General features: G+C 44.1%; 2 protein-coding genes across 9 annotated transcripts in view; one reads left to right on the top strand and one right to left on the bottom strand.

Moving 5' to 3' along the window:
- The window catches only part of LOC108512063 (uncharacterized), a 123,170-nt gene that overhangs the window by 67,354 nt on the left and 43,217 nt on the right, over positions 1–12,599 (top strand). The gene's annotated exons all lie outside the window — the stretch shown is intronic.
- TRAF3IP2 (TRAF3 interacting protein 2) overlaps positions 10,906–12,599 on the bottom strand; it is a 49,234-nt gene continuing 47,540 nt past the window's right edge. For 3 of the 5 annotated variants that reach the window (XM_017847097.1, XM_017847098.1, XM_017847099.1), the window contains one exon: positions 11,076–11,680. In XM_017847097.1, the coding sequence (XP_017702586.1) occupies positions 11,534–11,680 (147 nt within the window). In that variant the 3' untranslated portion in view covers positions 11,076–11,533. Of the gene's footprint in view, positions 11,681–12,599 lie in introns of all 5 variants that reach the window. The other 2 variants (XM_017847096.1, XM_017847100.1) reach the window with 1 other exon arrangement.

Below are 12,599 nucleotides of genomic sequence, written 5' to 3' on the forward strand. Positions count from 1 at the left end.
TTTAAATTGTGGTAAAAAGACATATAACAAAATTTACCATTAAGATGGTAAATTATTGAGATAATTTAAGTATATAGTTCAGTAGTGTTAAGTATATTCACATAGTTGTTCAACAGATCTCTAGAACGGTTTCCTTTGGTGTTTGTAGAGTTTTTAGTTAGCTACAAGCATAAAACAGTTATACCTAATTACTACATATTTGTACATATTTAAGGAACCATATAATGAAAATTATTTAAGTCAACATGGGGAGGGGTTTCAAGAGAACTTTCTTCCTTTAAAGAAAAAGAGATGTGAGACACACTAGTCAACATAGTGGCTCACTTTCGGTCTCAGTGTTTGCTCAACCAACCCTCTCGGCTTTTCCTTCTTGGCTAGCTCACAGAGTGGGCTGTGTTGGAGATGACAGTGATACCTCATTTCCTGGAAAAGCAGAACCAGAGGAGAGGATAGCAGTGTTCCACCTGAAGTCAAATCTTCCTTTTTAAAAATAAGTATAATATGAACACAATACTGTCAAGTTACTTTTTAAAATACTTTCAAATCCATTATCCTATTTTTGAAGCCCCATTGTGAATCTCTTAAGTAAGTTTCCTTTAAAGTCAAACATCATTGGCAGATTTTGATGTTATACCTTTAATTATTCTAGCCAGTGCTGCTAGGAGCTTTGCTGCTTAGCAGGATGTTAGAGGCAAGACATCTCCAGGTGCTCTGAATGTTCTGTGAGTCAGCTGTGGCCTCTCCCAGGCCTTATTGAGAAAATAAACCATGCTGATGAGCTCCCCTGAAACCTGGATGGAGGTTTTCAGCTTAAAACTGATATTGTTGACCTCTCCTAGGCTTTCTTTTTAAAATGAAAGTTTTTTTGTTGTTGTTAGGATTTGCTATTTAACTTTTTGGAAATAAGGTAATAGTCAAAGTCCCCATAATCATTAACTGTGGGATAGAAAACAAGAAGGAAAGAGCACGAAAGAAAGGAACGTTTACCGAGTATTTACTAGATGCCAGACACTATTCTAGAAGTTTTCTATTCTTCATCTTAACTTATTCTAACTATCTCCGTGGGAATCAGTTCTGTCGTCCCCATTTCATTGGCTGAAATTCTGAGAAGTAATTTGCGTAAGGTCACCCAACTTGTAATAAGTAAACTGAGGTTCAAGCCCACCTTTGTCTGGTTCCGTAGCTACACTGAGTGAGTGAGAAACGTGAAAACACCTCACAGACTAGCAGTGTTTTCTGCCACAGATTTTGTCTGGGGAACTTGGACAATGCCAATATTCATTCATAGAGTTTCTTTGCCCATTCCAGCAAATTATCATTTTCTGATTTCTTACTCAGTTATTTGTATACTTAGCTGATGGACTCAACTTCACACATTTCCCACACCCTACTTAGCAGAGTACAGAAATCCATTTGCTGTCTCCCAGCTGGTTCTAACACTGACCACATCTGCCTTTCCAGATGTGCGGTCTGCAATGTAAAACACACATCCTTACCACTCCATTTGCTGCAGTGTTGTCTGGCCGTTCTTGAGAAATGGTTCTAGGCTGCTCTTTAGAAAGATGTGATGTGTGCCCTGTGGGCTGCGTTATCATCTGTTGGTTTAATATGCACATTCTGTGGTGCTTTTACATACTTTTCCAAATTTTTACATTCTGTCTCTTAATCTCTGATTGCATTTACATGGTGATTTATGGAGATTTTGAATATTATAATCTAAAGGGTATGTGTGGGAAGGAGGAAGTGAGCAGGTTTGTTTATTAGGAAAATTCAGCAGTCCCTGCTTCTTTAAAGATCTGACCTTGAAGCTGCATCCATGTGAGCTCAGTGAGGGGCAGAGAAAAGGGACCAGCTGACCCACTTCCTTATCATTTACTATATGCTGCCTTGGGTTGTTAACGGCCTTTTCACATGTTGATGTTATATCACCCCAGCTAGATTTTAAGCAATTAGAGAGCAAGAGCGTGTGTCACTCATCTTCGTGCCAAGCATATTTCCTTGCACACAGTAGGCATTTAATGAGTAGTTGGAGTCTGGTTGCTATGTGTTAGTTGCTGTGGGTGCTGCTGAACTCTCACCTTGCGGCCTTTCTGGGATTAGCTTTTGAATGACAGTTTTATTAGGCATGATGGAACCAGACCTCCCATGCTCACACTGTGGTGTCAGGGACTTCTGCCTCATGTGTCTTTTGAAATAATAACAATACGCTGGTACCCGAAGTATATGGTACCAGTTTAGAGTCTTGAATTTTAAAAACCTGAATATGGAAAGAACCTGCCCACCCACTTTGGAATGCCCCTGTTAAGCTCACCTTACAGCATCAGAAGTGAACTCCGCAGCCACCTATCAGATCCAATATGAAATGCCCTAAATACTCCCCTTACTTGGTGCCTGGAGGACCTCAGTCTTAAGCTTCTCCTTTGAACTGAGGGCCCGACAAGGCCTGTGTAGGGCAGGCTGAGCCAAGCCCTGGCTTGGATTAGGGGTATCATCCAGGAATGGAATGAGCAAATGGCTTCACCTTAAGGAAACCTTGTAAATGAGATGAACAATGACCTTCTTAAACAAAATAGAGAAAACATGATGTAACCTTTTCCAGATGATTAAAGACATTGTTTTTAAAACCAGTCACTTGCTGTGAAAGCTGTGATGTTATCAGTGACTTCTGAGGGGTGTTTATTGCTATAGTACATGATCTGAATCAGTGAAGCTGGACATTTTAATGTGGCTGTTTTGATTTGACCTGGGTGAAAATTAGATGTAAGGTTGCTTTTACAAACATTACTTAGTGATTTTTTTTAAAAGCTGAGTATTTACTAGTGCTTTTCAGGGTGCTTCAAAGTATTAATATTTTCATGACAAAACCACTTTGTCAAAATGCCGGCTGTCGTTTCCATCAAGATGCTGGTCCCCTAACCCTTCTCCCCTGCTGTCCTGCTAAACTGGCAACTTCTAACCTACCAAGCGTTAGAAAAACAGAAAAGTGCACTTGTTAGAACCATGGATATAACGTAAGAGCAAGTGTGATCTGGGTGAGGGTCTGATGGTTGTGTTAGGAAGAAGAGTGGGGAGGCTTAGTGCCTAAGCCTTGGGATACTATTTCGGCTTGGAAGATTATCCCATGAAACCCTTTTCACCACTGACACCGTAGGTGGAATTAGTTCTTCAGACAGACATTTTTTTTCTTCTTAGGGTCAAAGGTAAGGTGACGTGTGAAGGGGCAGCCGAGGCCTCATCAGGAGGCTAGGGCTCGATGGAGGGATAAGGGGGGTGGTGCCGGGCATCTGGTTGGAGGGAAGTAGGAACACAGGCAGAAGCAGAGGAGGGCTCTTAGTGCTACCGAGCACAGGCCGCTGCTTGACGTGTGGCCCTCAGCTGGCTGGCCCTGGCTGGAGAATTTCTCCGCAGGTCATTGGTTTTACCACAGCCTTGTTTGGAAACCATCTGTGTTCTAGGAGCCCATGGGGAACGGGCATCTTATTTTGAAAATCAATTTGAAGCTAAAGTGGACTTGTTAATTACAAAGGAGAGCAATGAAAATACAGCTATTGAACTTTACTGTTGTTATTTTGGCCTTGTAAAAATTAAAAGTAAACTTTTTTAACTCGAGAGGATTTTATAAAATCTCCCCATTTTGTGTACATTTCAGACATGAGACTCTACCACCCCAGAACCCATTGGAGAGGAATTTAAAGCTCAGGAAAGTAGCAGCTCTCTTCAAGTTTCTGAGTAACCGAACCTTGTAGATAACAACAGATTGGAAGATAGAATCAGTTAATCCCTGAACTCAAGGAACCCTTGGCCCATAGCCCAGACAATACAGGAGGCTGAAAATTGGTCTGGTCCCAGCCTCACGTAAACCTGTTTCTCCTTTCCTGAGAAGAATGCAGCTTTTGACCACTGCCCAGTGTGAGAGCCGGCCTCACTGTTACGCCTCAATGAAGGCAAGAACAAGTGACTTGCAGTGGAGGGCATCGCCTGGAAGGTGGTAAAGGCCAGGCAGGTACCTGCGGCCCAGCTGCTGCTCGGTGATGAGGCTGGCAGCCAAGTCTAGCACCAGCCTTTTCAAAAGCAGCCCTTTTGATAACACTGATTACATTTCCCTCACCGGAGCCTTGGGCTAATTGAGCAACAGCCAACTTCTCTGGGTAACAAAGAGGAGGGGAAAGTAATCCAAACACAGGTTTTATTATAAAAACCAGGGAGTGAGAGAAGTATGTTTATTCTGTAAGATAACACACCTGCTCGGTGCCCGGGAGGCTCATTTCCATCAGTTGCCATGGCAAACTCGTTATACTTCAAGGCCATGTGGCTTTGTTTCCTTTTGGGATCTGGTCCTTGTCCTACCTTTTCTAACAACTGCAACACAATGACATGGAAGCCTGCGACAGCATAATTGATTTCTCCTTCCCTCTATCAACGGTTCACATTTGTTCGGCACAGGACTGAGTCTGCCTTCTCCTTTGAACTCCTTGCTAAGCATGAAGGCATGCTTCAGAGAGCCATCCTCATTAACATTCCAGGTCCCTCTTCCCTGTCAGCAATAAACAAGCCCTGCATCAATGGCCTCCTGCCTTCCACTTTTACAAATGAGTGGCTCAGTTCCATGTTTTGCTGCTGATCCAGGTGCCCAGGCGCATACAATGCGAGGCTAAGAAGCACGCGGGAGGGACTAAAAATAGAACAGCAGTTTTGGATACATACCAGAGCAGCTACTTCATCTCAACTTGCTTTGCACACTAAGCCTAATGGGATCCATCAGGCATGAGTTCTCTCGCGCTAGCTCCCTCCCTCTCCCCTTTCTCCCCAGCTGCCGATTTCCATCAGCGCCTTCCTGGTGAAGGGAGCAAAGGGAGGTCAGGCAAGGGACAAGAAATGTGTGCCCTTATGGTTTTCGTTTACAAGCCCTAGGAGATCTGGGGGCTGCAGTTACTCCTTCCATAAGAGAGTTTCTAGAAAAAAAGCAGGCAGGCTCAGAACATGGTCACCTCTGCCCAGGTACACTTTGGTCCAAGACTTTCTTTGTTTAGCAAAGCCTCAAATATCACTTCCTAATCACCCAATACCTATAACCTGGACCCATGCTCGTATGTTCCTTGAAAAGTTAAGTAGAAAACTAAAGTAAACTGAGTGTCCCTCTTACAGATCCCACCTACTTGCTTGAGGCTAAGAATTTGGGAGCAAATACACAGTGAGTTGGCAACACATGACTGCCAGGGTCTGCAAAAACCACTCACCTGCCACCAAGTACCCTATTCGAAAGTGATCCTGTCCTAAAGCATTTTCCAATAGAAAATGGAAGAAGTCATATGCAGTTAGGAACATGCTATCCTGCCCGGGCACAAGACCTCCCAGCATGCCAGCTGTGTTGACTGAGCAAGGCTCCTTTGTGTGCTAAAGTGCCTCGTGCAGCCTCCCCGCAAAGGCGAGCCAGCATGACCATACATTTCTCATGTCTATATCCGAAAGGTAATGCAGATGTTCCAAACAGCTAAGTATTATTCCAAGAAGTGCCATTTTTGTGGAATCAGAATTGTGATAGGAAGGGCTGGACATAGTGGCTCATACCTATAATCCCAGCACTTTGGGAGGCTGAGGCAGGCAGATCACTTGAGGTCAGGAGTTAGGATTTCGAGACTAGCCTGACCAATATGGTGAAATGCAGTCTATACTAAAAGTACAAAACTTAGCTGGGCTTATGGTGGGTGCCTGTAGTCCCAGCTACTAGGGAGGCTGAGGCAAGAGAATCGTTTGAACCTGGGAGGCAGAGGCTGCAGTAAGTTGAGATCGCGGCACTATTGTACTCCAGCCTGGGTGACAGAGTGAGACTGTCTTAAAAAAAAAAAAAAAAAAAAAAAAAAAAAAAAAAAGAATGGTGATGACAGGAAGATGAATATCACAGTATTTAGAAACCTTTTTCATTGTTGATGTTTTGTTTTGGAGATTGGCCAGATACAAGTAAAAGAAACTGATCTGGGCCAGGTGAGGTGGCTCACATCTGTAATCCTAGCACTTTGGGAGACCAAGGTGGGAGGATTGTTTGAGCTAGGGGGTCAAGACAAGCCTGGGCAATACAATGAGACCCCGTCTCTACAAAATAATTTTTTTTTTTCTTGAGACGAAGTCTTGCTCTGTCGCCCAGGCTGGAGTGCAGTAGCATGATCTCTGCTCACTGCAACCTCCACCTCCCTGGTTCAAGCAATTCCCCTGCCTCAACCTCCCAAGTAGCTGGGATTACAGGCATGTGCCACCACGCCCAGCTAATTTTTTTCATATTTTCAGTAGAGACAGGGTTTCACTGGTCTCGAACTCCTGACCTCAGGCAACCTGCCCACCTTGACCTCCCAAAGTGCTGGGATTACAAGTGTGAGCCACCATGCCCAGTCAAAAATGTTTAAAAATAAACTGGCTGTGGTGGCATGCACTTTGGTCCTAGCTACTCAAGAGGCTGAGGCAGGGGGATCACTTGAGCCCAGGAGGTCGAAGCTTCAGTAAGCCGTGATCGTGCCACTGCACTCCAGCCTGCGTGGCAGAGCAAGACCATGGCTCTAAATACATAAGTTGATCTGACCAATAGCAGACTTTGCCTGTAAGCATCAGGCAAGTGTCAAGACCTTTTATATTGTGCCTCCGTTTCGTATAATACCAGTATAAGATAAATATGCCAAGCCACTTCAAGAAAAGTCATACTTCATATAATCACAGCAATAATTAATTCCCCAAAGAATTTCCAACGGAACAAGTTGCAACATGATCATTTAATCCTCCAGTCACTAGAGAAAGGAGGTACTTCTTCCCTCGGAGAGGGAAGTATCTCCTCAGGAGGCAGGTCATTTGTTGAACACATCTACTGTGATAAACCAGAAAGCTTTCTAGATTCATCAAATAAATGTCTGCAGTCTGGAAATCAGAACATCCGGGTTCTAGTCCTAGGATGAACTTAGACAAGCCATGGCTGCTCTGGGCCCTGCTTTCCTTGTGTATAAAACAAAGCTGCAGGGGTATATGATTTCTAGGGTCTCTTTCTAGACTGAAAGTTCTATAACAGAAATAAATGATCTGATAATTTAATCGATTTTTGTGCTTTCTTCCTGTTTTTCCCCCTTTGGTGGTGGTTGTTTATTTGGTTAGTAGGCTAAAGTAGAACTATTTATCTTGAAAAATAGTGCGTAATTCTCTGGGATGAGAGGCATTTCTTCTCTGTGGTATTTTCCCACAGTGTAACCTTCCTTCTCTTTTCATTTGCCACTAGGAGGTGGGTCTCACTGATTCTTCCTGGTTCATTAAGAAGAAACAGAAAGATCCTGTGTTTTCAGAGACTCTTTCTGGATCATTTCCCATGATCATAGGACTTTGCAATCCACTTGGCAAAGGTGGTGGTGACAATGGGGTGTTTGGCAAAGTGGATGAGGTAGTTGACGAAGCAGCTGGGGTAAAGAAAAATGCTCTTGGCAAAACATCATGAAACTAGGGTGGAATGTTCAAAATGGAGAACTTGCATCCCTTGCTGAGATGACTCCGAGAAAAATTCTGTCTTTAAAGAGGTGATTTATTTAACAGGAAACAAAGAAAACGGTATCAACAGCAATAATTTTTCTGAGCACTGAGCTGAGAAACAGCTAGTCTAAGAGCTATTCGTAGCTATGATTGTAGCCATGTACTGAGACCTCTTTGAACAATCTAGAAGTCAAAATAGATTTGAAACCAGTCACTAAAATTAAAAATTACATTTAAAATTCTAAATTAGTCATTAAATATTAAATAAGAACCTAACCTTTCATTCCACAAACCCACCCCTCCTATCAGTGTAGGTCTGAATAAAGCCTTGGGGCCAAGAGGTTATTTTTACTAAGTCAGCCCTACCCCACTTCCACCCCAAAAAGTATCTAAAGATGAATGCCTGAGGACCAGCATAACATCTAAATCAACCAAGTGTTAATCTTACTGTCAGTGCTCTCAAATAGTTGTTACAATTCCTTTGATGGGCCAGTCGCGGTGGCTCACGCCTGTAATTCCAGCACTTTGGGAGACCGAGGTGGGCAGATCACGAGCTCAGGAGATGGAGACCGTCCTGGCTAACACGGTGAAACCCCGTCTCTGCTAAAAATACAGACAAATTAGCTGGGCGTGGTGGCAGTCACCTGTAGTCCCAGCTACTCGAGAGGCTGAGGCAGGAAAATCACTTGAACCCAGGAGGCAGAGGTTGCAGTGAGCTGTGATTGTGCCACTGCACTCCAGCCTGGGTGACAGAGTGAGACTCCATCTCAAAAAAAAAAAAAAAAAGTGCTTTGATGTTGGTGGTCATTGGATCTCATAGCAATTTCAGGGGCCAAGCTTTCATCACCTGGCCAAGTGCGTGTGTGTGTATGTATGTGTGTGTGTGTGTGTCTGTGTGTACTTTTTGTTTGTTTTTTTGCTACCGGTGCTACCAGCTGTAACACTTTAATGACTCTTTGTGGAACACCAGGGACCACTGTTCATCAACCTCCTGGGGTAGGAAGAGTGGAAGGAATGAGTGGCTCAGAGCTTAGGACAGGTCTCTGAAGGGAGGAAGGGTTAATAACATCACATTACTAAATCTTTGCAAGCTAGAAACATTTCAGAGTAATTGCTGATGTCATTTTATTTACAAATGTGTGTCAAATCCTTAATGATGGTGTCACCTCAGACTACAAAAGATTATGAAAAAAGAGAAAGAAGACTTGAAATTTGTGTTTGGGGTGTTTTCCAGGTTATCCAAATAAGAAAGTCAGTTCTACCCAGTCTCAACACTACGGAACTTATGTTACATGTCATAAAGTCTTACAAATGAGTACTTATGTTATGCTGGTTTTTCTTCTCTTTTCCTATTAAAGAACAAAGACATTCGTCTCGCCCAGTAGACATCTAAGTTATAAAGTAAATGAAACTATTGTTCTTTGCAACGCATTAGCAATGTTTCTTATTTATAGTTGACAAGTGTTTGTCCTTCCCCTGTGCTGACATGTAAGAGTTGGACTGCGCTGGGTGTGGCGGCTCCCGTCTGTAATCCCAGCACTTTGGGAGGCTGAGACAGGTGAATCACTTGAGCCCAGGAGTTCGAGGCTAGCCTGGACAACATGGTAAAACCCTGTCTCTACAAAAAATACAAAACTTAACCAAGCATGTTGGTGCACACCTATAGTCCCAGCTACTTGGGAGGCTGAAGTAGGAAGATCACCTGAGCCCAGCAAGGTCAAAGCTTCAGTGAGCTGAGACTGTGTCACTGCACTGCAGCCTGGGAAAGAGTGAGACCCTGTCTCAAAAAAAAAAAGAAAAAGAAAAGGTGGACTGTCTTATAGCACAAGTGAGCCTTGTTTAAGAGGCTAGTAGATAAAGAAGGGGAAACAGCAGCTTTCAGCCCCAAAAAGTCTTCACTGGGTTAGTAGCTTGGACCATAATTAAAGCCATCCCACCTTTATAGTTTATGTAGATTTGATACATGTATACATATTTTATATATGGATATGTATATGTGTTCTTTTTCTGGAGACCAGATAAACAGGATACATAGATACAGATAGATATCCAAAATTATCAACCCGAGGTACTGTTGAAGATTTATTTATTTATTTATTTTGAGACGGAGTCTCGCTCTGTCACCCAGGCTGGAGTGCAGCGGCACGATCTCGGCTCACTGCAAGCTCCGCCTCCCGGGTTCACACCATTCTCCTGTCTGAGCCTCCCCAGTAGCTGGGACTACAGGTGCCCGCCACTATGCCCGGCTAATTTTTTTCTATTTTTAGTAGAGACGGGGTTTCACCGTGTTAGCCAGGATGGTCTTGATCTCCTGACCTTGCGATCCACCTGCCTCGGCCTCCCAAAGTGCTGGGATTACAGGTGTGAGAAGATATTTTTTAAAAGAGGAATATGTTGGCTGGGCATGGTGTCTCACACCTATAATCCCAGCACTTTGGGAGGCCGAGGCGGGCGGATCACAAGGTCAGGAGTTCGAGACCAGTCTGGCCAGTATGAAACCCCGTCTCTACTAAAAATACAAAAATTAGCCGGGCATGGTGGCAGGCACCTGTAGGCCCAGCTACTCGGGAGGTTGAGGCAGAAGAATCACTTGAACCCAGGAGGCACAGGTTGCAGTGAGCCGAGATGGCGCCCCTGCACTCCAGCTTGAACGACAGAGCGAGACTGTCTCAAAAAAAAGAAGAAGAGGAAAATGTCTCTGTTAAGAAAATGTAAATTTATCCTTTGAAAGACATAATTATGAAAATGAAAACTCAGTCACACCTCAAAAGAATATTTAGAATTTAGAATTCAAATCTTTTAGAGTGATTAGAGATGCTTTTGTCCACGTCATTTTATAAATGAATCCCTGGAATCTAAGAAAAGTGAAAGGACTTGCTAAAGGTCACACAGCTAATTGGTGGTAGAACCAAAATTAGAACACAGACTATAATTCTGGCCTACATCCCTCGTCACTTCATACACATATGCAAATATTTTTACCTATGTAGTCAGATCTGAGAACCGTAATCATACTATTTAGAATCATGGTTATATGCTATATAAAGTTGTTTTGTTAAAAATGGGTGTTTTTGTTTGTTTGTTTGTTTGAGATGGAGTCTCGCTCTGTCTCCCAAGCTAGAGTGCAGTGGCATGATCTCGGCTCACTGCAACCTCTGCCTCCCAGGTTCAAGCTATTCTCCTGCCTCAGCCTCCCAAGTAGCTGGGATTACAGGTGCACACCATCATGCCCAGCTAACTTTTTTGGATTTTTAGCAGAGATGGGGTTTCAACATGGTGGCCAGGCTGGTCTCAAACTCCTGACCTCAAATCATCTGCCTGCCTCAGCTTCCCAAAGTGTTGGGATTACAGGTGTGAGCCACTGCGCCCAGCCTAAAAATCTTTATTGCAAGAATAAAGCTTCCATGATTATGGTTCAAAAGGGTTGTTTAACTAGCTGGCTTTAATCCTTTAATACAGAGTGGTCTGTTATATTTATCTAATATTATATCTAAGCAGCTTTGTTGATGTCCCTGGAAGCAACCATATCATTATAAATTATATGTATCTATCTCCTTTGAGATAAGTAAAACATAATCTTACAAAAGAGTAAACATTTTATTATTTGTACATGAATCAGTTTGGTCTGAGGATACACAAGCATCTGGCTAACTCATAAAAGTAGCCTGAAGTGACAGGAGACTGTAGTCATTTCCATTGGCTGCCACATCCCTTGCATTATCTACTTGCTAAGCACTGAGCAGCCCAGAATGGACACATCAAACTGTCAGGAGGAACATGTGGGACTCTGGCACCTGCAATGGGTTTTTTAAAAGCAGAGAATGCAGAGCAGCCGCAGACTCTACTTCAAAGCCAGGGTGTGTGGAGGTCTCCGGGGAAGAACTCTGCACAGCAGATTTCCTGGGGGCCAGAGGGCCTCTCGGGGAGGAACAGATTAAAAACCAGCCAGGAGTGCTACCGACCAGCCTCAGCTGGAATGCTGTCAGAACAGGGCCCCAAACATGGCCTAGCCTCGGTGATCTGGGGATGAACAGTGTCACAAGGGAACCACCTGAAGGGTGGGCAGAGGCCCCCGTGGAGGAGCCACATACTCTTCCTCTCTCAGCAGCCGCAGCAGGATGTTTTTTTTATTCTTGGGCCAGCTGTAGATGTGAGTGTTCTGAAGCCAGGTGGGCACATGCTCCTATGGGAGACAGAATGACAGGAGCAAAGGTCATTAGAGAAAAACCTGGATTCCAGATCCCAGGCTCAGTTCCCAAATATTGCTGGCTCTCCCTACGTGGGCGTTTCCTACCAAACTATCCTGGGAGTTGTGCTGTTTTGCTTTTGGAAAGGTTTAGCATGTGAAATGTTCTTGGCTCTGGGTACAAGCTGTATATCTCATTATAAAAACCACATGTGCATAGCATTTTCTGTCAGTATCCCAGGCTACCTACCCTTTGCATTTCAACGTGCTTTTCACCACCCTCACATAAAAGGGGTAGGACAGAGGTCACACACAGTGATGTGAATTCCCCTGTGACTTCAGAAGAAGTATGCCAGGGCTGTAGGCTTAAATCAATTAATTGCCCTTTCACTCCAGCCCCAGGTCTGGCCTGCAGTAGAGGGAGCCCATCAGACCTCAGTGATCAGGCAGAGGCAGAAACTGTTAGCCAGGGATCCTGGGGGTGCAGTGTCAGACTGCCCCCATGGAGTGGATATTCTGGTGGGGAGAGGCAGATCATAAGTAAAATGGATAGTGTGTTCAATGGTGACGCATGCTGTGGAGAAGAATTAAACAAGAAAGGGGACAAGGAGTGCTGGGGCAAGGGTGAAAGCTTTGCAGTTTTAAATAGGGTGCTTAGGAGAGGTCTCACTGAGAAAACGAGCAAAGACCTAAAAGAGTGGAAGAAGCAAGCTCTGTGGTTGTCTGGGTCCAGGCAGCTAGAAGAGCCAGCACGAAGGCCCTGTGGAGGAGTGTGTTGGGCCTAGTCACAAGCAACAAGGCTACGGTGAGTAGAGCAGAGTGAGTAGGTGCGGAGGAAGTAGAAGGGGCTGTATCAGATAGCGCCCTGTAGGCCTCGGTAAGGCCTTTGCTTTTGAGTCTAACTCCCAGGGACTAT

This window comes from Rhinopithecus bieti, unplaced genomic scaffold (assembly GCF_001698545.2).
Source record: "Rhinopithecus bieti isolate Rb0 unplaced genomic scaffold, ASM169854v2 scaffold_26504, whole genome shotgun sequence".
NCBI lineage: Eukaryota > Metazoa > Chordata > Mammalia > Primates > Cercopithecidae > Rhinopithecus > Rhinopithecus bieti.